At 40.0% G+C, this 24,460-nt stretch overlaps 1 protein-coding gene across 1 annotated transcript; it reads left to right on the top strand.

Annotated features, from left to right (window-relative positions):
• Window positions 1–529: 529 nt before the first annotated feature.
• On the top strand, window positions 530–24,460 carry fancc (FA complementation group C; the record flags this gene model as incomplete). Its single annotated transcript, XM_080499989.1, has 14 exons — window positions 530–727; window positions 5,552–5,639; window positions 5,771–5,865; window positions 10,402–10,509; window positions 10,620–10,684; window positions 11,186–11,350; window positions 11,642–11,795; window positions 16,071–16,126; window positions 16,304–16,403; window positions 17,239–17,314; window positions 20,063–20,168; window positions 22,793–22,967; window positions 23,695–23,910; window positions 24,308–24,460. 14 exons carry the CDS (start codon window positions 530–532, stop codon window positions 24,458–24,460), a joined length of 1,755 nt encoding a protein of 584 aa, XP_080356115.1.

Raw genomic sequence — 24,460 nt, 5'->3', positions numbered from 1 at the left:
CACAATATCTAGAGTATATATATTGAGAGTAATAAGGTTCACTGGTCGTTCCTTGTTCATGAAACAAGTTTCACGTGATCAACAGTGCAATTGTAATGACCTTCTTTTAAACATTTGCATTTTGGACTGTTGGTCCACTGTTTGCCTTTGTTAGACTTCCATGACCACAGAACCATTACTGTTTTAGTATCATATTCTTTGGCTGTCCTTTCTGTTCTTATTAGCACAATATCTTATTCATTTTCCATGTATGTTCTTACCTATGTCTTCTTACCTTGCCTGTTATATATGAGGAAAAGTACCTCTGCCACACTAAATTCTCACTTGATCTCTTTTTAACAACCGGGCAAGTTGTGCTTGAAAACATAACGCAAACACAAGATAACTGCTCGACCGTGGGGTACCCCTGAGGAATAAAAATGTAGAAATGTTCATTAGTTAGGTGTTCATTTGATAATGCCCTGATTGTTTGTCTCTTCTCGGATCAGTCTTAAAGCTCCTCCGTCAGGTTTCCTGGACGAGCAGCCAAATGTCTGAGGTGCAGCCAACGGGCCAGCTCCAGCACACAGCAGAGTCCTCGCTGAATGTCCAGGAGATGCAGTTCTGGCTCGACAAAGCAGTGGCTTGGGGCCAGGCTGACAGCCCAGACTTGCACAAAGACACCTGCCTGCACTTGAGAAGACTGAGGGATTTCCTCCAGCAAATTCTCACACACATCCACAGCATGGTAAGCAGATGTAGCACAGCCAGGATTTTGTTGATGTTGTCACATTGCAAGCGCGGCTCTGAGATTTATGTTCTTGACACATTAAAATTCTCTGTTCTAACACGACAGGCCCTGAATTTCTCATGAAAAGTTTTGTATTCACTAAGAGCCCTGTTTCACACACTCAACACCTAAAGACACAAAGAAGAACAGCTAATCAATTAGGCGAAACATCCAAGCAGCCGTCTCATTAATGAAGCACCAAGTTAATTCAAACACAAGTAAGCATTGCACACTTGCCCAAACACAAACACACTCACTGGCTGTCCGAGCCAAGGCTTCAACAGAAAGTCCAGAGATGGTCGGGGCCTGCTAACAGAAGGTGCTCTGTGCTGTGCAGGGGTTGTGTATGTCTGCCTGGCAGCACAGCGGTGTTGAATTAGTCAGGTAATAGCCGCATTGGGACCTCAAGCGCTAACCTAATGTATCCCGATATCAGGTCCAGCAAATTTGGGAAGGGGTAGCGGACAGGAGGGCTGCAGTGCTGTGAGATTCCAGTGGTCCTATGGTCATATCAGCTCTTACCAGCTCGTTCACTTTCTGTCCTCCAGCTTTTTTTTTTTTTTTTCTTTCATGGCTTTCTCTATTTCTCACATAAGGGATCTTTTTCTTGTAAGCCTCATGGTGCCCCTGCAATATTTAATTTGCGACGGTCTACACATATGTTTTATTGTAACTCTTTGGTAATAGAATCAATCTCAGAGCCTCCGTGTGTCTTACTTTTGACTTTGTGTCTGCTTTTGGCCACTAACTGTATATTTTTGTAAATCATGAACAGGCTGGGTTTTTAGTTTTCTTTGTCTCGTTCTCTGGTAGCATTGTTCAGGTTGTACGTCATGCCGAGGTGTCAGTGTGTGTAGAATGATGGAATGGATACAAAGCAAGAGAAAGAGACTGGTATAGCCTAATTGGGCTGAATTTTTTTTTTTTTTTACTGGGAGCGGACTCATAAAAGACCAGGTGAGGATAGCCTGCTTCTTGGCAGCATCTTGCATCCTTTGATGACTTTACAACTTTCCCGTGGCTTATGGCCTAACATGAGAAATACTCAAGTTATTGTTCATTTCCAGGTTTACACTTGGTTAGAACAGTGGAGGATGTTTTTCCTCACAACGCTGCCTTTGTTAATGGAAAAGTTATTTTTCAGGAAATATTCTTTCTTCCTTTCTAACACAAGTGCTGGCTGAGACGATAAATACTTGTAGAAATGATACTGGACAATTTTAAAATGAAACATGTCTTAAACATGAACCCTTATTTAAAAGTACCTGTAGTAAATTAGTGAGACCCTTTAATGTAATGCAGTAGTTACTTTCTCAAGTAATCTATTACTTTTCACTTGCAGTATCTAATGAAGTAACTGAAAACCATTTGAAGTTTCTTGCACAACAGTTCATTTGAGTCAAAATTTCTTTGAGCCCATCACATAAACTGTAAATGTAATTTTATTTTTCAAGAGGCATGGCCAAAAGTACACATTTTTGTCATTTTATTTGTGAAAATAGTGTTGCTCAACACTTTCTGTGGCCGACAAAACACAACTGAGACTGTCTCCATTAATAGAAAATAATTCTGAATGTCCCGGTGACAGGTGAGGAGACTCCATCGGTGGCTGTGCTAGCTCAGCTAGCCACACAAATAGCTTCTTTGGATGTGGAATTAGATATTAATCTTTGGTCGGGGCTCTGATCTTCTTTATATTTGTCCCATAGTTCTCTGACTGGTGTTCCACTCTGGATATTTCTGGGCATGCAGCTCAGCTTCTTATTTGGCCTCATGGAAATATTTGGCCTGCTGCTCTTTTGACAATGACTTTCATCTTTCTCCCAAGACTTTATTCAGGGCTGCACTTCCAATCCTGTCGCATCCAGCCGTCATGATTGACCTCTGCTCCTTCAAAAAAAAAGCATGAAGGCATTTGATGGCTTCTTGATGTACGGCGTCTCTTTGCCCTGCTGATCCTCAAATCTTGATCTTTTTCGAATCTTTGGCTTTACTTTGAGGAGTAGCAGTGGGAGCAACGTACAGAGTCTCTCCATTCTGTGATCCAAACAGGCTGGATCCACAGCTTCAGCAGGAAAGATGTCGTGAGTCTGAATGTGTTCAGTGACGTCCCTGTGGATGTGAATATAAGTGTGTCAAAGTCTGCGAGTTTTCCCTCTGGTGGACTGCAGCAAAAATAAATGATGGGTGAATGTTAATATTGAAAATAAAGACGTTCATGTTTCTAAGATTCACTGGTATGCTGGTAATATATGCATAGTTAATGTTGCAGTCTTAATATAGATTGAAAACAATAGGTACAATTTATTGACAGAATTAAAATTACAGTAATGCAACTCAAAGAAATATTGTTGTTGTGACTTATTTTTGAAGGTGCAGATTTCTGGAAAACTATTGAATAATTTCTGTTCGCACATGAAAGAGATACTGTACGTCAGATAGCAATATTTGTAAATCCACTTGGAACCTCCTGCTGTGTCATATTTTCATATTAGCTTGGAGTTGACTTGCTTGTGGAATCAGCTCTACCAAATCTACGAGGACACACTCATGAACGTTCAGATCACATTCAGAAGAAATCTCACAGCTTTGTCCTCATAGAAAGTGATGCTATTCCCTAATAGGCATGCCTATAAAAATCACATTATTGTCCTTGGTACGCATTTTCTGTATTTCCCTTACAAATTTAAGTCCTATTTCAATACAGTGGCTACATTTCCACAGCATTATTACATCAGTCTGCAAAGGAAACAATGAGAAAATCCCTCCAGCACAAAAGAAAGATGAATGGAGACTATTGTGAATATGACAGCTCATTCTTGTTTATGTTCTGTGCTCACTCACCATAGTTACTTTGGTCTTTATTGTTGAGGTTCCACTGATTGCTCATCATCAAGAGCAGAAGACAGAGGTGTTACTTCACTGTTCTCTTCAACACCGTCTATAAACTTGTCCCATTTGACCCCTTTGCAAGTATCTAATCTGTCACTTTCTTCTGGCACTTCTGCCCCTAATCTAAACAAGATATCTCCACTCAAAATCTGTTTATAATGAGGGACAGTGGCTTTGATGCTCACTTTACTGTGATAGTTAAGGATAATTAGCTTGTGTTGCGATATCTCATTGTCATGGGAGCATTTCTGAGCTCAGACAGTGTTGTGTCATCGTCTTTTAAAAAAACATTTTTTATAAGGAAATTCCTTTTTAGTTCAATCAATATAAACACAAACCAGCACAACGTTTAACAGGTGGACTGATGGGAAGTCCAAGTTTGTGCTCTGTATTTCAGACTGCATTGCTGGTGGTGTGTTGTCTGTACAGACACTCTGGCTTGTTACCATTGTGCTTCCCTATAATGGTGATCTCATTTGATGAGTCAAGTGACTGCCCGATGCTCTTTGTTAACCAAGTTCTGATGCTGACTTAACTTTCTGGTCTTTAAAGTACTTTATTTGTTAAAATTTATGATGCAAGGAAAGCCTGTTGAATACAAGAATGAACAGAAATCATGTCATTTTCTCCTTCATTCTCTTTTCACTTGGTCCTTGCTGTCTATATAGCAGTTATTATGCACTCTATCATTTTAGAAGTGCTAAATTTTCCCTCGAAATATAAAAGCGCTTTGTGGCAGTTGTGCATGCCACCGTCGGGTTCACCCACAGAGGCACAGAGTCAGATTTCCAGTTTACCTTTATTTCATTAAAGTAAACCAAGAGTTAAAGAGTGTAGATTTTAATTAGCTCAGGGATTAAATGTATATTGAAGGCAGTTATTATGGGTCAACTAAGTGACTCTGAATGCACGTAAACGTGATTCATGCACACGTGCAGACGTGCTTGTAAATTCAAGTAATGTGTCAGGTCTTTGATCTGTTTCCTGCATCCCAATCCAGTCGTGATATTGTTAAAAAAAAAGAAAAGAATATAATAATGTAGTGTGTGTTGATGTAATATACCCAGAAAAGTAATAAGATGGATGAAAAGCAAAGTTTCTTCATCTGTTTATTGCAAAGCTTTTCACCAGGACTGAAGGCATCTGGTTCAGTCCACTGCTTGACTGGAGAGCTGGCATGTTCTGCCTTGCACTGGCTTACATAGAAACAAGGCCGGGGAGTCAATTCCACTTCTGGTTTAGTCAAAACTAAATTTGGATATTTTTGAGGTTTGGTTGAGTCGATCCGCAAGTATCCTAAATCAAAAAAGTCATGACACAAACTAATCTTATTTTTCTCATTAACCTTTTTGTGACTTTTCACCATGTGGAAATGAGTCATCACTGAAACTAAAATATACATGAACACATGAATAATGACTGCAAGCATCAACCATAGCTTAAACCATCTTGAGTGGCTTGAATTGGCTGCAAGGTGAAAAAAATGGGATGGTCTGTTATTCGGCGCAGGATAAAGAAGTACAGACACACACATACTTAAAGTGTTCGAGTCTCACTCTGCAGTGTGTTCTGTTTTCTGTATCTCTCACTATTGGCACTATCAAAGGAGTTTTGGCACGACCAAAACAGGAGAAAAATGTGATCCGTGAACAATGTACTGTACACCTTTGGATGTGTCTTATTTGGCTTCATTCCATTAATTAAATACAATTGGGTTTGTTTAAATCTTCTGTTTAGTGTTACATCGTTGTAACACGGTACAACATGTCTCTACTTTGGTCACACTTTCATCGGATTATATGGGTGCATGTGCTTTCCTAAAGGCATTAAGAGTTTTAAAAAGTTTATTAAGTGTTGAGTTGTATTTACATGCTGTTTTCTGTCTCTCAGAGCTCCACAGCAGAAACCATGAAGAGGCTGCCTCTCTTAGGGCAGTTTCTGGGTTACCTGTGCTGGAACCCGATTGTCACTGCTGATGGTGAGTGCGACTTCTTCACTAAATATACTCCATCAGAAGGGTTTTGAAATTGTTCAGCATAACTGTAATGGTTATATTTACTTATTCTGACATGGTGTGTCATGTGATCTGCATGGTTGTATTTTCTGCAGATTCGAGTAGAGGACTCTTGCTTCAATGTCTTTGGGGGCTGCACTCGGAGCATCCAAGCAATGCTGTGGAAAGAAAAGCCAACCAATGGATACGGGTATGAAGAGGCCATTACGATCAGTGTTCACGCACCCACTCATACAATCTAGTGTTTAATGATACTAACCAACTAACCTTAAAGATCTGAAATACATCAAAGTTGGTTCTTTTCAGTTGAAATGGTAATTATATAGACGGCCACTCAATACACAAATCTCAATAAGCTCTGGTTGAATGTAAGCTTCTGGTACTGTTGAAGTATTCATTATCTGCTGATCACTGCTTAAAATGAGCATTTTGCTTTTGTATTTGTCATAACCATCACTCTGAGGCTGGTAATCTTATCAAGGAAGTATTAAAAAAAAACTCTTTGTGCCCTAATATTAGTTGTTACAGTGGCTGTCCAGAGTCTCTCAGTACGACCATCCATTCACATACAACGTTCAATGTGTCATAAAATCTTGTAAATTACAGATTCATTTGTATCAGTATTGAAGTGGTAGGCTTATTCTTGGAACCTGTATCATCTGATATTAAAACTCGCGTACAAACACACACTCGAGACTTCCACAATTCAACAGTGAAGACGTTATATGCAGAATCTTCTGGCCACCCAATACACAAACTTTTGATGGCCTGTGCTTGCTAGAACTTCATTGTAATTTCATGTCAGTCATAAATTAAGGAAATTGGAAATAGTACAGACAGAAACTCTGAGAGCCTTAAGAACATTTATTGGTATTATTTTAGTTGTATGTAACTGAAATATTTCTTATGATCGCTCATATGCTGTTGTTTTTGTCGTCCTCCCCAGGCCTGACCTAGTTACTTTCCATGGCCTGATTAGTTCTGGAGAAACTTGACATATAGTTAAGTTGGCAATTACAGATTGTTCTTTTGCTAATACTTTTTAAGGAGTCTGTCAATTGACAGCCTTTGGGTTGCTCAAAAGATTCTTTGTCTAATATGCTTTTAATAGGACTTTGCTCTCCAGTTACTGTCTCTTTCTCTTCGTTTGGGCACAGATGATGAATGGAGGAAGATTGGGTCTCTGTTAGATTAACAGACTTTTTCGCCAAAAAAGTAAAACCTATTTTGATAACAGATTGATTGATTGAAGGATCAATCTCACTGTAACATTTAGCTGAGCCTATACTTGCTGTGGGTGTTCCCCGGGCGCACTCACAAAGAGGGAAAGACAACAGAGGGAAGAAAAGATTCTGCAAATTTCAACTTTGAGAGAGTTCACACAGATGGCTTATGATAAACAATGTGGAACCATCACATTTGTGCCAGATTAACTGTGTTTCTGTATTCGTTTGATTAATTCTCATCTAATAAAACATGTTGCTAATTAAAGCAGTGCCTTGAAAGTAAACCTTGATTTTGCCAGATGGTCTTCAACCCAATGGAGGAGAAGAGGAGTGCATGCAATGTGGTATTGTTTGCATCTGTGTCGGCATTGTTTTTGTGTGGGCATATGTTTAAGTATAGGATGTATTATAGTAAGTACATCAACATGTCAATCAGAAATATATAGTTTTCCTTAAATTGATTAGCTTTATGTATGTTTAAACCAAATCCATGAAGTTTTGTATTTGTAGCTTGCAAGAACAATATTCACAAGCTTTTTTGACCCTCTGTGACACCAAATTAAATATGTTGGGGTTTTTTTCCCCATTGGAATGATAAAGAAAAAAAAAAAATCCTATATGAGGAAACTACTTTTATTATTTGTTCAGTGATCAAAAGTAGAGCTACACAAGTGTTGCAATAACAATATGATAGAAGACAAGAAGAAGATGTTTACTGTCTTTGTGCTTTGGAATTTGTTCGGCTTTTTGTTTGTTTTTTGTTACCTGAGAAAATCATGGTTGTTTTCAGTGTTGTGTCGTAGCAGCTAATTGCTGTTTGAGGAGCTTTAACGGCCAGAGCCAGGTACACCGAGGTCATTCTCGGTCAGTCCACTGATGTGTTTTGTACTGCACTTATTGTTCAAAGTGTCTACCGAGACCAAGAACAATAGACCCATAACCACCTCTACAGTTTCTTCTCAGTGTCCTCATGTTGTCCTCTATAGAAGCTTCCAATCACCACAGAAATGATGGGAAACTCAACAAAACTCCAACCGCAACTCGGCCTGTTTCGGGGAGCAGGGCAGATACATGGTTTTAGGCCAGAGATGGTCTGTCTCCATCTCCGTGTGTCTGCTTTGTGTTGGGCCGCATGTCTCAGAATACAGAATACAGCCTGTTTTGTGTTAGTCCCGTCTGAACTTACTACCAACATTGTTTTCTCTCTGCCTTCATAATATACCAAAGGTCTGATACTAAGTGCCAGCCTTTTTTTTTTTACTTTGTTAGCTCTGAGATGCTTTTGAGTTTTAGCTCAAATACTTTTGTTCTCTGCCACTACATATGTCAGTTGTCACCCCATATATTTTTCTCATTAAGTTATGATATTGCATAACGTGTCTTGTCAGTTTGAAATGTCTTCACCCTTCCTCGAAGCTCCACATCTGAGTGTTCAGTCACTCTTTGATATATTCTGGGTAAAGCCACATAGCTTCAGGGCGTATCAGATTGTCATTAAACTCAATTGGTCTGTTTCTTGACATCCTGTAGGAGCAGAAGGGGACCACACAGTGCAGCTTTAATATAGCATGATGTTTGAGGAGATGACGGATAAGTAAAGCATGACAGTGTAATATTAGAGGCCCAGAAGATGAACTGTTTGATAGTTTAATCTTTGATGTGTATCTCTAGCAAATGAAACAGGGTGAACCACAGGTAGGCCCTGGAGCCATTGTGGCTGCTTTATAGTTTTAAAGCCTTTTCAGGCTCTCTCCTCATAATGGACGCTATAATCAGGTTTTTCATCCGAAGATTAGAGTGACTCAGTGGTGATAATGCTTTGTTCTTGTTCCTCTCAGGTGATGTTGCCCATCTGTATGCAATCAGCTTTCTATCAGCTCTTTTTTGTATCTGGAGAAATAATTTGACATTTCAAAACCATCAAATTGTCATACTGTGTAACGTCTCTCTCTCTCTCACTCGCTCACTCTCTCTCTCTCTCTCTCTCTCTCTCTCTCTCTCTCTCTCTCTCTCTCTCTCTCTCTCTCTCTCTCCCTCTCTCCCCTCAAAAAGAACTGAAGTCCTCCCGGTTGATTTTTTCTGCATCCCCTTTTTGATTTTAGATACATAACCTAATTGTTTTATGGGAGGACTGCCCTTAGCAGCTTTCTGTGAGAGAAAGATGACTTTCGAGCCACATTATTTGCCATCCATCTATTTGCCCTTCATCCCATTCCTTCTTCATGACCACACCCATTTCCCCTTGCTGCAGACGCAGCCATGGCAATGCGTTCCAGTCTCGCTCGGATTTTCCTCATAACCAGCTTTCCTCCCCTCTCATCCCCCAGCTCCGCCGTGCCCTCTTACCAAGGGTGGGATAAGTGTGATTGGTTTTGTATGCACTCAGTGTTCAGGGTTTGAGGGCTCTCAGATGGTAGTGATTGGGGTTGTTTTGTGAGACTATGTGGAGGGTAAGCATTTTAGTGTGCTGTAGGGCCCAGCCAAGGAAACCACACCGCTCCACCAACGGCTCTGCTCACAGCTCAGCTCTCTGCTTTGAGTTTCATTTTCCTCTCGTTCCCTCACAGCATTTTGTCTTCTTTTCTCTTACTGCATATTGCATCTCTCAGTTTTTTTTCAACTCTCTTCTCTCATTGATCTCCCTTTTATCTATAGTTCAAGAGGGATTTGTACTTTTAAAGCTCCCTCATTTTTTGTGTGTGTGTTTTTGCTGCATCACAGTTGTAAAAACAGATATGTGAAGTTGTGACTGTTTGTGTTGGACCACACAATTCAATTTTTAACATCGAGTCTGCCTGGTGGTCGAAAAGAGAGGACTTTTTTTTTTTCTTCGATGTTTGAAGCCATCCCTATTTTAATAGTGAGGTTTCTGGGTTTGTGCAGCTCTTTGAGCACATTTCTCTGAAGAAAGTTCTTGCCTAAAGTTCAGCACATTAATCATTTGACCAATGAAGACTGTATGGCATTGTATGAATGATGCTAACATAAAAAGTAAAATAAATCCGTCTTTCTCATTTCTTTTGCCAGAACATTTTTGCTTTATTGACCAAAAGTCATTCTTTTTCTTTTCAGTAACATGCACATTACAGTAGTGTAGAGTCGTGCGCGCTCCCTTTTTGTTGCTTCATTACAGCCCGTGTTGTTCAGATGAGAATCAGCTCAGTTTATTAGTCTGGTTTATCAGTGCATGATGAGGCCCCCTTTAAAAAAAAAAAAAAAAAAATCTTGTAAAACATCAAGCCTGTAACAAAGAATGTTCATTTCTGAAGTTGCTCATATGCCGCCCATATAGTCTCACTTAGTCAAATACCTTTTTGCCACTCATGTGGTTCAAATGATGTGATGCCAACGGAGTCCTGTATTCTAGTAACTCATTAGCTCTTATGGATCGTGGGATTTGGGGAATATTACATTGAAGTCTTGTCCACTACTATACATATGAAGTGCCAATGCCCATAACACTCGTGCTGCCTCATGTGGTGTTTCCTGGCCCCCTACAGAAAGTGCTGTGTCAGCTCACTACAGAAGAAGACGATATTGCAACTCAAGTTTTTATGAAGCATGTGAATGTACCACCTAAAGAGTACCATCGCAAAGTCTTGAAAAAGGTATTTTCTCTTTTTTTTTTCTATTTATCTAATTCCTAGAGGTGTTTATATGGGGTCTGACTGTGTCAGCATCCTCTGGGGAAAAAAAAGTGCTCTCTCCTGTATTTCAGATGGTTGCACAGCTGCGGGAAAATATTGGAAGGAGCTGCAGTTCTTTGAGCAGCGTAAATCGAAGGTAAATATAAATATCACACAAAAGTACAACTGCGATGATCGTGTTCCCCTCCTGAAGAATTAATCTGATTATTATTTCATTGGTTAAGCTTTTTGATTTTTAAAAATAAGTAAGAAATAGAGGCTCTAAAAGTATAACCATTTCCCAGAAAACATCTTGCGTGTTTTTCTTTATTCCAAACCAACACGGACCTGGAACGTTTAACAATTGCACAGAAGAAAAAAGAAATCTCAAATGTTGGAAGCAGGGAATGTATGTGATCAGTTGTCAAAATGGCTTATTAATAATTGCAGCTCTTAGAGCACACTGACCTCAAACCTGAATCTTCTCCAACATGAAATGAGCTTTTAGAATGATGGGTACTGTAGGATGCAGATACAGTCATTTATGTAAAAAGAACTAAATGCACTAAAACTCAAAGGATGGTTTGGTTCCCAACTTTTCAATGCTCATATTATAGGTTTTGTTCATCTTCATTATAAATTCTATGTCTTCCAGCAGCTGTTCATGTGACATTGTTCTGGCGACATCAGATGCTTGTGTCCCCCTGGTCACTTATCCCGAGGCGGTTCCTCTCATTAGTGCATTGCTCCAGCGGCCAATGACTTGTGTCAAAGAAACCCTGAGTGAAGACTTCCTGGAAGCCCTGAGCTCTGCCTACGCAAGGTAAGTGAACGTCAGGGAATTCACTACTGAGTCCCTTTCAAACTGAAACTGTGTTCAAATCTTGAAGAAGATAGTTCACACTTTTAGAACGGAATTTGCCTGTTGGCGTATTATAACCAAAATAATCAAATAAGCTTCAGTACAAAACCAGCAAAGTGGAATAGTACACAACAATATGCAGTCAGTATAATAATAATGACTCGTTACCATATATGTAATTCTGATAATTCTGCAAGATATAAAATGTTTGAAGACCTGAAGTGTGCATATTCATCAGATGTGTTGTTTCAGTCGCAGTTTGTCGCTGGAGGGCCAGGACCTTGTCTCTCTGTGGTTTCGCAGCCTGTCAAGCCTGGAAGAAGCCGTGTTTGGTCTGATGGAGTCTGTTGTCATAAGAGGCTGTACACCCCAAATGCTTGAGCAGCAAGTAGCACATTCACTGCTGGTGGGTAGTTTCCTTTTTTTTTTTTTAACACAACCTAAACATCTGTCGTATGTATTATCATAGAGAGCAATATATTGTAACTTTGTGTCTTTGTGTATAAATACAATGAACAACTGTTTTTGTTCTTGTATAAATCCTTAAATATGCTCACTCAATTTAGAGTTTCTGCATTTGATAGGGATTAAAGTATTTCTATATTTTGCCCGATAATCCAAAACAGGATTGAAAACTAAAAATCCTCAGATCTTCCTCACACATTTTTTTCTTTAGGAAAAAAAAAAACGTTCCTCAGTATTTGCTCTCAGTTTACAAGTGAATAAACTGATAGATTAATACAAACTGATTAGTTTCATAATTGTGGTTTTCTTATAAGCCAACATTTCATAAGAATTTATGAATTCAATTTCATATTCACCTCATAAACAACAAATAAATCTGAATCATTGTCGGATGGATCTTCAACATGTGAGCCAAAGCATAAGGTTAAAGTGAACAGTGTATTAAGATACATTTTTTTTACCATTTTATTTTTTCTCTTTTTGTGACAGTTGAGTACTGTAACTTTTCATGGCTTCATTTGGTCCCGACTGAGTCAAAGTGAACTGAGCAGAATGTAGTTTTGTTGCACTTTGAGTTTTTCTGCTGTTCAACTGTGACGTTAATTGGCAGCAAGCAAGACTGTTGATAAATTGGTGATATACTGCCGCTTGTAAATGGCTTTGTTGTGCACGACACTTGACTCACCTGCCCTGAGTTAACAGTCTCACATCAAAAATCACTGCATGCTCCATATGTGTTTAGCTTTAGTTTGAGTTGTTTTGTAGACCGTGATATCGAAACTGGTTAAATACTGGGCTCATTTTACTGCAAGGTATGGAGTTGTGCTGTTTCTTGGATGCTTTCAACTGGCTTTTTTGTGCGACGTTACTGTTGTGTGTGGCCTAATCACTCCATTTGGCTTTGCTCTGCATGCATCTCACATAATTTGGCAAGGTTTGAGCCTCATCTCACATCATTTGGCTTGTGACACAGCCTTCACTGGGCTGAGTAAGTACTGAACTTTCTGACACTTGAGTATTTGGCAACTTCCCGCATCCTATTACTTGGAATCATTCTGAGATCAAAGGCCAATACTGATGTCTGATTAAGTTTTAATTATGTGTGGTTCTTATAGATGATGCCCTCGTTACTACATTGCCCACACTGATTGCTTGACATCCTGAAGTTGAAGCTTGTTTGACAAAACTGCTGTGAGGATTTACGGATAAGAATATAGCGTTTGAATGTTTACTGAGACTGTTCACAAAAGCTGTGACTAGACTCTGAAATCAGATGCAGAAACGTCTCCTGGAATCGAGAGCTGTCTCCGAAACGGATGAGTTGTGTACATATTGTTTGTACCGAGCGTCTGTTACCAGAGGGAAAACATGAACTCATGTGCATGCAATGAACGGCACCTTGTTTACTCTGAGTTACTGATTACTGATTTAGTAGCTCGAAATTGAAATGAAATTCAAGTCGGAAAATTAAATGTACCTGCCATTCTCGAAGGTAAAGTTTGTTCGGAGTGATGGTCCACTTGAGCTTTTGTACATAAGAGCAAGACACACTCTTGGATTATGAACTGCTCTCAAAAACTGGAATACAATGGTGTTTAACTATACAAATGACTAATACTGAGTGTGTAAAAATGTAGTGACTGTGACTGTACTAACTGCTGTGAAAAGGAGGAAAGAGAAGCTCGTTAAACAAATGAAGTAACTCTGCCACAGAGATGCAGAGCAATCACTGACTGTTTATTTTTCTGTTTTGTCAGTGGTTTACAGTTAAATGGAAAGTTTATGAAGCCCCATGTAAATACTAATGTAAAGGCTTATTCTCATGTCATTTGCCAGCAGAGGTCATGCTCACTTCTTTTCACTTGGAGTTGGCAAAGCATGTTCACCTGTAACACACACCAATATTTATTTACATATCGTTGTTCTATTTGACTCTGGATTTTATCACCTCACTGTTTTACACACAGTGCTTTTTCCCAAGCCCCCTGACACACATGCTATTGTTTGTGATGTTTATGATATTACATAAACATCACGTCAGGTTTTTGTTTTTTTTTAGAAGACGGGACGTATATGTTTATGTCCTTTTCGGCCTTGAGGTTGTTTGCATGTCATATATGAGTTCCACAGAAGTGTCCGCTCGTAGTGGAGTCTGCCCGGGATGCACGTGTGTGTCCGTGTTTGAGAGCACTTAGCGTGTGGCGGGTACTGGCTCGTCTTTTGTCTCGCCTCCTTTTCACTCACTCGTTTAAAACTACAATCAAAAATAGGAAACATGAAATTAAGTTCACATTCCTCATTTTGACTTTGCCCCCCCCCCACCCCCCCCCCCCCCACCCCCCGTGATCCAGTGCAATGAGAGACGCAGGCCCAATAACAATAAACACTCGCTTCCTGGCCCCGACTGCCAAAAACAGGATGTTTGTTGCGTGCTGTAATTGACCCTCCTTGAAGTGTTAGTGGTAAGGTACGAAGGAGGACGCGGAGAGAAACCCATCTGTTTTCACTGGGGGGGGGGACGGTTCACATGCAAACTGGCATGCGACCCACATATGCACATGTACACAGTTATACATAGAACCGATGCCAACATATTTCTGATGGCCACGCCAACACTTTCAAGTGAACTCTGTTTCCTTTGATAAATACTTTCAGTTCAACCACAAAGGCAAACAAGAAGCATTTCCACTTGAATCTGAGGATGAATGCACTTGCTTTTTGTGCTTCAACATTGTAATGTCACTGGATAAACACTTGGTGGGGCTCGTTGTCCTGCGATTCTCATAATCTGGTCGCATATTCCACACATCTTTTGAGAGGCTGCATTTGACTGGATTACGAAATTAAATCAACAGAAACTTTAATCATATCTGCTTCTCTTCATCTTTACATTACTGTTCTATTCTGCATGAGGAGACCATTTAAGGTGCTTCACCTATAGAGCATGTCTGTGTGTATGTTGTGTTGAGAAGGAGGGTAATTAGGGACTGTGAGATATGAGCAATACAGCTGTTAAATGTTTGTACTGGGGCATTTTAGAATGTGTTAAATCTAAAACACATGATGCATTTGCATTAGGAGAAGATGGGAAAGTAAGTGTGAGCATATGAGGGCAGGCCTGACAGAGCGGCAAACTGAGTGTTAAATGTTGAGAGTCGAAACAGCGGAGGAGAAGGATGTCTGGACGGTGCAACATTGACACCCAGTGGTCATTTTCAAATCTGTTGTGTGCAACTCGGTGATCAGTGTAAGTTCAGTCTCCTCACATCAAAAATATCCTTTGTTCTAATCTCGGCCTGAGGATTTTGAGGATTGCTGTATTCTTCATCATAATCCATGCTGGTGGAAATAACATCCGATCATATCAATCATTGATTGCACAAATAATGTTGCATCAGTGTGTGTATTTGCAAAAACTTTGCCAGACTCCACAATTTCCTTTGGCCTTATAGCCGATTCGACCAATAACATGTTTAGCCAAATGTCCTCATTTAACCACAGGGTCTTGTGAAGAGGGATATCATCCAGCCCACAATATGGCGCATTTCATTACACTCTCAAATTCTTGACTACCCAGAGAATCGCAGTCTTGCATACTTCTCTGCTACTCCTTACATCTGTCATTCTCCAACAATCAAACTTTTTTTTTTTTAAATCTTGTAGAGACTGTCTGTTCCCCGACCATTTTATCTTTTAAGACTAAATGGATTCCACAGGAGAGGATTTAATCTTTGAAACTTAATTTAAAAAAACTTCCCTTTGTAGCAGAACAAAAATCCACAATAATGAAATGTGGATCAGTAAATTAAATATCCAGTCTCTTTAATTCAAATGTATACTGTAAGTGATTTGATAACTGATCACAATTTTGATTTATTTACTATCACTGAAACCTGGTTACAGGGAGAAGATTATCTCGGCTTAATGAAGCAACAACCTCCATTCTCATTAATAATCATATTCCTGAAGAAACTGATCAAGGAGGAGGAGTAGCATCCTATTAAAACTCCAGGCTTATTATCAGTCCCAGAATTAAAACTAACCCAAAATCCTTTGAACGTTTCAATGTGAACCTCCTGTATGCCGGCTGGAAAACACAGAAGAGATTTAGAAGCAAAGAATCAAAACAACATTTTCGATCATCTGTGGCTTGTTAGTACTCGACCCCACTATCGGTGACCAATTACGCTAACACTACTTTGTTTTTGTGTTTCAGCCTAAAGCCTGTGCAATGCATTGCTCCATGTTCTTGGTGGTAGGCGACATCTTCAGGTGAATTTCAGGTTCATTTTTCTGTTACTTTGGGGTTTTTTTTGCCAAGGTCAGACATATTAAACGCTCTAAAATGTGTCTCCCTGTTTCTTTCTTTACAAATACTTTAGATTTCTTGCGATCTGAAATTCATTTGGCGTGGGTCTGAGTTTGTTTCTCCCTGTATATTTCTGGCAGGTCGACCCTGAAACAAGCTGAGAAAAACGAGCGTATGAAGTCACTCATACAAAGCTTCACCAGGAGTTTTCTGAGGGAACTGGCACTCCTGCTGCCTCAGGTAGTAGACTTTTTGTAAAAAAAAAAAAAATGTATAGTCCATTAAAATATATCATAAGATCAGATATTTTTCCAGCCAGATTTCATAGTGTTTACTACTAACATTTCACATTTCTTTAAAATGTGTGACTTCAATTGTTCAACATTCTTTCTTTCTTTCTTTCTTTCTTTCTTTCTTTCTTTCTTTCTTTCTTTCTTTCTTTCTTTCTTTCTTTCTTTCTTTCTTTCTTTCTTTCTTTCTTTCTTTCTTTCTTGAATTTACATGAATGAATAAACTATTGCTTCCCATTGACGGTGAAAAATACTCTGATGAGTCTGTAACACATAATCTCTAGATAGGAAGCCACTGGTCAAACCACACATACCAAAAACCTGTGTATTGTAGACATAAGACAAATCATCAGCTTGCGGACAATGCCAAGACATATGGACAAGTCCAGTTGACCTCCTTTCATATAACGTTTGTTGTTGAAAGGAATCATTTCAGTGGCCCCATTTGAATAACTAGAAAACATGCCATCTATGTCAGGACGACTTATTTTATCCTGTACATGTTTGTGTGTATTTTTTTTTTCTCCCTCTAATAACCAGTAGATGGCAGTGCACAATGTTTTTACAGAAACCCCAGTTTTAATGTCTGTAGTCACACTGCACTAAATGCTACCTATTACATGGTCCATTACACATTAGCATCTACTGTATCACTGTTACACAGTCTCCCATTCAAAATGTCATTTTTTTTTTCAGGCTCTGGCTGAACAGTGATGTATGAGTTGGAGGGAAGTGCACTCTGCATTGATGCAGCTGAGGAGAAATCCTGCTTTGTCTTGTTTCAGATGAGTGTACCTTTGAAGGCCTTTTTCCCACAGTCACCTCCCAGTCTGCTGGCTCCCCTCCTGACCTTGCCTTCAGGTCAGTGTGCCAATACACACATGCCATGTGACTCCCTGTGTGCCTTTTAGATGTTTCACTCTGACACAAAGCACAAAAGCCAGTGTTATCAGTAATAACGTCGTCATGTATTCTTTAGCAGTGTGCAAATAGATCTTGCGCTACCACAGAATGAATGACTTCCTGTGTGTCTCATTCATGCTAATCAATAATAGTTAAAAATTGACAATAAAAAAAATAATGCCAAACAGAAGTTGACGTGATGTGGAGAAGATTAAAAAAAACAATCACGTGCTGTTAAAATGAGTGAAGAATATTCTTGTGAAATCTATAGGAGTTTAATGAGTTGCCTTTTTACTGTGGGCTGTTTTACTTTTGAGCAAGTGAGACCATTGCTAAGCTTACACAGACACACCAGTTCTAGTTTTCCTACTATAAATAATACCTTTTTTAAAAAAAATACTGGAAGTATATTGGATTACGAGTGTTTACGTATGGGAATCTTTACCGCTCAGGAGATGCACAGCAGGTGAGTGCATGAGTACAATGCAGCGGTGCTTATCAGTGTGTGCCCAGACTGGCCTGTAGGCAGGGATGATTTTTTACATGAATGGAGCCATTTAGGGATACATTGGAGCCCGGCCAGAACCCAAAGTTAATTATTACTGTGTGTGTGTGTGTCTGTGTGTACGTGTGTGGTGACAGGCAATTTTTTTTTTATATGGGACAGAATGGTAATGGTCCTGTGAAAAGTACACGATTTGTGGTTTCTCTCCTGAATTGTGCTCTGTGTGTGGAAAGCTATAAATGTTCACGTTTACAGTTGTATTGTTAAAACCTGGCCTGGGGGAAAGAATGCCAAGATCAAGATGGCGCGCATTTGAAATATTTGTGAAAGTTTGTTCGTCGACCTGAAATGTCATCGAGGTGGCATGTTGTGTGCAAAATTTGGCTAGTGGGCAGAAAGTTGTCTTTTTCTGAATGTGACAAACTCCACTGTGAACACAAAAGCAGTTAAAAATAATTGCTCGAGAACAGGAGGAATGGAATTGCAGGTGATTCTGCTCTGCTCGGAAAACATGCACCTGATGTTTAGAGCGTTGTCTATTTCATCTCAGATGTACTTTGAAATAAAGAAGGGCAGATTTGAGATTTAAAGAAAAAAGAAAAAAAATGCACACAATTTTTCTGAAGTGATACTTACAAATGTACAATGCACCCACTTTCCACGCTGCAAATAAAGGCCTTAAGGATAATTCATAACCCCAGGTATAGAGATCACACTAATCCACTGTTCTTACTGTCAAAATCATTCAAAAGCACTGATCTGGTTGATTTTCAACCAGCACAAACTGTTCATAAAGTATCAAATAACATTTGTTCCCGGGGAACATTCAGAAACTGGTGGATAGAAATTAAGGGGGAACTAAATTTAAAACGTCCATGTACCAGCACAACTTTAAACACATTTAGTTTTTCAATCTGTGGAGCGAAACTGTAACAGCAATGTCCAACCAGGAAGCAGTTCAAATAGCGGTACAAACAAATGCTGTTCACCAAGTACAGAGGAGAAGAACAGTGGGATATTCACTGGGTGTTTTTTTGTATTTTTTTTTTATTGTTCATTTACTTGATGGTTGCTTTCTTTATTTTTTAGCTATTTAAGTTCACGAAAGTTCATGGGTGAAGAAAAATAAAAATCACAGGATGCAAACAGGATTCATGAAGCTTGTGCTTCTTCCTGCACCTTTTCGAGCACGTTTTTATTTTCATTGCATGCATTGTACTCATTAGTGTATTTTTATTTATTATATTCAAGATAAATTAAAACAAACCTATATCAGTGATGGATGTCAAACTGTTGCATGGTTTTATAAAAGTGTGATGAATCAGACATTGATGACACAATGTCCAGTTTCAACTTTTTGAGACTTTGTTTCTGTCCTCCCAAAATATTGCTCTCAAAAGAAGGTGGTTGATTAAAAAAAATAACTTGAGGTTCATTATTAAACAACTATTTTCTCACTTGATTCCATTATTGAGGATGTTTCTGTGCAGCCACTCGATGATCCTGCATGGTACAAAGCAGTATTGAAGCTGGAGGACAGGATATTTTGTGTCCCGACATTAGAAGAGTTTCATGATGTTTTAAAAAGTTGAGGTCGTTCTCCTGTCAATACATCTCAAGTTAGCACCACACAGGTTATCTTAGCTTAGCCTAAAGGCCATAGAAATATGAAAGAAATAACCTGGCTCTGTCCTAACATTAACTGAATGAATGAATATCTTATTCATTGAATTCAAGCTTTTGCGTTCAAGCTTTTTTGTCACTATTTTCACAATTGTGAAGAACAAGAAGCATTTTGAGAGCAATAACAAATGTCAATTCAGGCTCTTGAAGCCTGAACCTTTTCATTCAGTGCCTAAACAGAATTGCTGAACAAACAACCAGTAATGGGAGCTACCGTTAGCTGCAGCTCTTGGGGAACTATGACTGCTGGATGAACTTTTTGCTCCAAAGCTGGATGCAGTTTCATGTTTACAGCTCAGAATTTGGACAGTGGTATCAATCTTCTCATCCCATTTGTGGAAAGAAGGGGATTAAATGTACTTCCCCTAATCTTCAACAATTATTTTAAGACTCTGACTTGATTGCTGGCTTTGAGTTTAAGTTTAAATACCACGCGGTTACAAAAAAAAAAAAAAAAAAAGTGCATAGCTGTGCTGCAAGTAATCATCCCGCTGGTCTGTCTCAATGTGTTCTTGCAGAGATGCCTCAGGAGGCCTGGAGAAATCACCTGAACTGGCTCAGCCGCTCGTTACAGAGACTGACAGAGGAGGAAGAGGAGGGAGGAGGAAGCGGCAGAAGCACCCGGTTAGAGTGAGAAAGTCTTGTACAGAGAATGTGTTAATGTGTGTCTGCTTCCACTACTCCACCAAATGCCTGCGTGGTGTTCTTTTTTCCATTAGCGGCATTTAAGGGGGGTGTTTAGTCTGCTATTTTCCCCTCGCGTCACAGCAGAGAGGTTGTGGAGCACCGTGCGGCTCCTCCATGCATTCATTAGAGGCTATTAGCTCAGGGAAGGAGAGAACCACGGAGAAAACAATGGTTGGAAAGCCCACAGTGCGAGAAGAAGTAAAGCGGGAAAACAAAACTGAGAGAAGCATTTTATGATATGAGAATAACATTGAGAAAAACAGAGTGGGTAGGTGTGGTCGGCTGGATTCAGATGATTAGAGATTTAAAGATGAGGATAGGAGGAGCAGTCCGTGTCCCAAAGATGGAGACAGTTGATTTGATACCCCACAGCTGCGGTTTTTACCAGCGCCCATTATCCTCACCGCCGCTTCATTCTGGAGCGCCACACAAAAAGGAAAAAATTCCAAAAACATTGTAGCAAGCCAGCAGTGAGAAAGTAGTATGTTGTGTTGCTCCAAGCTGAGCTACAGCTGCCAGAGAACCGCCGAGTGCGACTGGAAGCCAAGGGGAAAGAAGGGAGATGAGGAGAGCTCTAATGATGGTATTAAGCAAATCTGAGAGAGACACGTCCTTATCGCTCCTCTGACTCCAAGTCATTCTCTCTGCTGCAGCTGTTGTAACTACGTTCACTCTAAATCTCACTTTATCCCTTTATATTTCATATTTTGCAGCTCATTTTCTCTCGTCTTTGCCTCTTCATCTGCAAACAACTTTTTTTTAACTCAATGTTACTTAAACCTCATTATAAATTAATAAAAATATCAGCAAAAGTAGTGAGTGCTTATAACACTTTAACTAATTCGTTTCTTACTAACAGCTCAAGATAAGAAGATATTTTATTTGTATCACTTTATATAAAATAGGAAAAAGTCTCTTTGTACCCAGCAATATGTTTTTTTTAATGTGTTTTCAAGGTTGTGTTCTTCTCTATTAGTTGTTTTCAATCCATAATAAGGGGCTTACCTGAAATCAAGAGCAGACATGTAATACTACATGATTGCTTTCATTTACAAGGTTCCAGCTCGGGGAAAAATAAAAAAAAACTGTGGCTCAGCCTGACTTTCAGGTAAATTTGTAACTCATATGATGAGAACTTAAACAATTCCAAAACCATTGGAATATGAAGAGGTGCTATTCTGGAAAATGGACCGCTTTAAAGTTAAATGTTTTGCTCATTGCCTTAATACTGATCTTGTTGCAATATTTTTCGGCGATAGAATATCACTGCCCCTCAGTGTGATACCACAGCTGTGAACCAGCAATGAGATTCAGTATAATTGTGAGTCATGTGTCTCTGAAGGCTTTGTCTCACTTTGATCCTCCGTTGTTCCTGTCAGCGGTGAAGGGAGCAGCCGCTCACCGCTCTACTTCATCATTGACGCTCTTTTATTGCAAATTAATCCAGACATGTTGGGATTACAGGACTGTTTTTTTTTTTTGCAGCACACTGAAAACAGATCACATGTGAAATATTTGGTTTATGTTTTATAGTCAAGCAGCTGTCATGTCGGTTTGTTAAAATGTCTTTAAACACCCCTCCACTTAACCCCTCGATGGCCGCATTCTCCCAAGTTGTCAGGCAGTGATTCGGGTAGAAATTGTCAGGCTGACATTTAACAGTTTTCTTTTATATTTTATTTTTTCATTTTACCAGCAAAGAAGAATGTTTTGCATATTCACCCACACACCTTGGAAAAACTGAGACTTGGATAGGTTAAATGCCAAACTATAAAAGTACTCAATCAGACCACCCAAATCACCTTAGTTTATAGATTTATAAACCTGTTTACGGGCCTGTCTAGCTCCAGCGTGATCTTTTATCCGTAACCCACATTTAAAAGCATTCACCATGATGGAGATTGCTTAAAGTCTCTTAGTTTTCAGCCTACAACAGCATATTGGGATCATATCAAGTTGGAAGTATGCAAAAGTTTCTTTTGCCGTTTGTGCTTGAAGCTCAAACTGCAGTATGAGTGTGACGTCAGGATTTGTTTTGATTTCATGGTGGTAGAATTGTCAGAAATGTGCAATGAGTGAGAGGCTCTGTCCCTTGTTTTTATGAGAACTTTTAACTTTGAATATCTATTAATTTTCCAGTGTTACAGTTTATTTTTAACATGCTTGTGATACAGATGTGTGACAAAGGGTTGAATCTTCCCCGCTTATACAGTCATACTGCAGAAAGTCCTGCAAAATCACTGTGAAGTTTCTAAAGATCATAAACAGTTTGTGAGTTATAGATATGACGAATTAACAAGTTGAGTCCTGTCAGCAGTGATGGCTTATATAAGGTCAAATTTCAAGAGTGAGGTTCAAATCTAAATACTAAACTTTAGTAACATTCTAAAAACATCTCATAATTTGAACCTTTTTCAATAACCTCTCAGGTTGGTCGATATTGAATTGTGACTTCCTTCTGAATACTTCAATCATGAAGCTTTTGCTAAAGATGTGAGGTTCTCTTACACTCTTTAACGCAGCAGCTCGTCTTCAGTGTTGTTTCTGCCCTTGCCCTGTAGGGGGCATCACAGAGTGTTCGAGGCCTGGTTCCTGCTGGTCCAATGTGCCCACTGGGTGCATGTGGCTGTCCAGCTGCTGGCCACATCAGGTCCTGAAGACTCTGGTCCCCTCCTGTGGCTGCTGACCTTCTACCACCACGCCACCAACAGGTGGCACCACAGAGCTGCACATCTGGTGAGGAGCTTCTTAAAAAGACTGAAAAGTTTCTTCTTCCTTTTTTTTTCTTTTTCTTTTAAAGCTTTACAAGGGCCACTATGGAACAGACTAACAGACCAAAGAAAGCCGTGGAAGGTTTACTGTGAAATTTGATGAGTCATCATAACAGCCTTGATGATGATGAAAAAACAATGCACTTCAGGTTTGTTTATTGATGTGACCACAGCAAAACAAAGTGAATCGGATGGACCGTCTATAGTGCGCGCGGCGGCATAATGCAGCCCTGCAGGACGGTGGACGGCAGGTTGTTTGCTCCAGACAGGTGTGCTGTCGCTGAGAGCCACAAAGCCAATAAGAGAAAGAAGAATAACACATTAACAACTAAATTATGGATGACTCCTCTCTGAGAGGGAGAGAGAAGCGAGGAGAGAGGCGAGATAGCCGAGGGAGGGCAGCGGGGTGAAGAGGGTGATGTAGTATTGATTTCCCAGCGAACGTCTGGCCAGCTGTCCAGAGTTTCGTCTCTGTCTCTTCCTTTTCCGCCTCCTCTCATAACCCCAGAGTCTCGCCGTTGTCGCCGCCGCCATCCACTCCCATTACAATTCATCTGGCTTTCGGTGGCTTCCTCCATCATCTATGAATTACCAGAGTATTGATCTCCAGTTTCAGGAAAGACACTTAAAGCAATGTCTCTTTAAACGTCTTAAGTTTTGCTCGGTGGTTCGTACGCCTTCCTTGTCACCAGGCGCAGGCTCGAGAAGCTTGGGAGCATCTGCTGGCTGTTTTCGTGGCCTCACCTCACCCTGCTCCCGCCGACCGCCTGCACTCGCTGGTCACCCTGCTGTCACCGCCGGCTCAAACAACGCCGCCGCTGGCTCCATCACTGGCCATCAGCCTCTTAGTTAATTTTGCAGTTTTCTGCCAGCTACCGCTGAGTGCTTCCACAGAGATTTTACAGACGGTGAGAGAACTTTCAACTGCTCTCTGCAGACATGCACGGTGTTTCCTTCGTCACACTCCTGACACTTTGCTCTTCATTCACACAAACACAGAGCTGCCCTGTACTTTAAAAAAAAAAAAAGACTGATCTCCAGCCTTCAGTAAGCAGGATGTGTTCAAATACAAACGAGAACTATTTTGTTATTGATTAAAGGAAGTAAAAAGCATATACATATATAGTCACATTAGGAGCCCCCCCCCTCCGGAGGCAGTAACTTCTTACATGCCTGTGTGTGTGTGTGTGTGTGTGTGTGTGTGTGTGTGTGTGTGTGTGTGTGTGTGTGTGTGTGTGTGTGTGTGTGTGTGTGTGTGTGTGTGTGTGTGTGTGTGTGTGTGTGTGTGTGTGTGTGTGTCTCCAGGTGGTGGATCAGTCTGGTGTGGCTGATGAAGCAGCATGTGTTCTCAGCTCACTGGAGCTCCGACTAAATGAAGGAGGCTGCTCATCAAGCAACAGGGTTCATCTCAGGATCGAGGGACTTCAATACACCATAACACATAAGCATTCAGCGTGA

This window comes from Blennius ocellaris, assembly GCF_963422515.1.
Source record: "Blennius ocellaris genome assembly, chromosome: 7".
NCBI lineage: Eukaryota > Metazoa > Chordata > Actinopteri > Blenniiformes > Blenniidae > Blennius > Blennius ocellaris.
The sequence above is the reverse complement of the archived record's forward strand: the minus strand, read 5'-3'. Positions and strand labels throughout refer to the sequence as shown.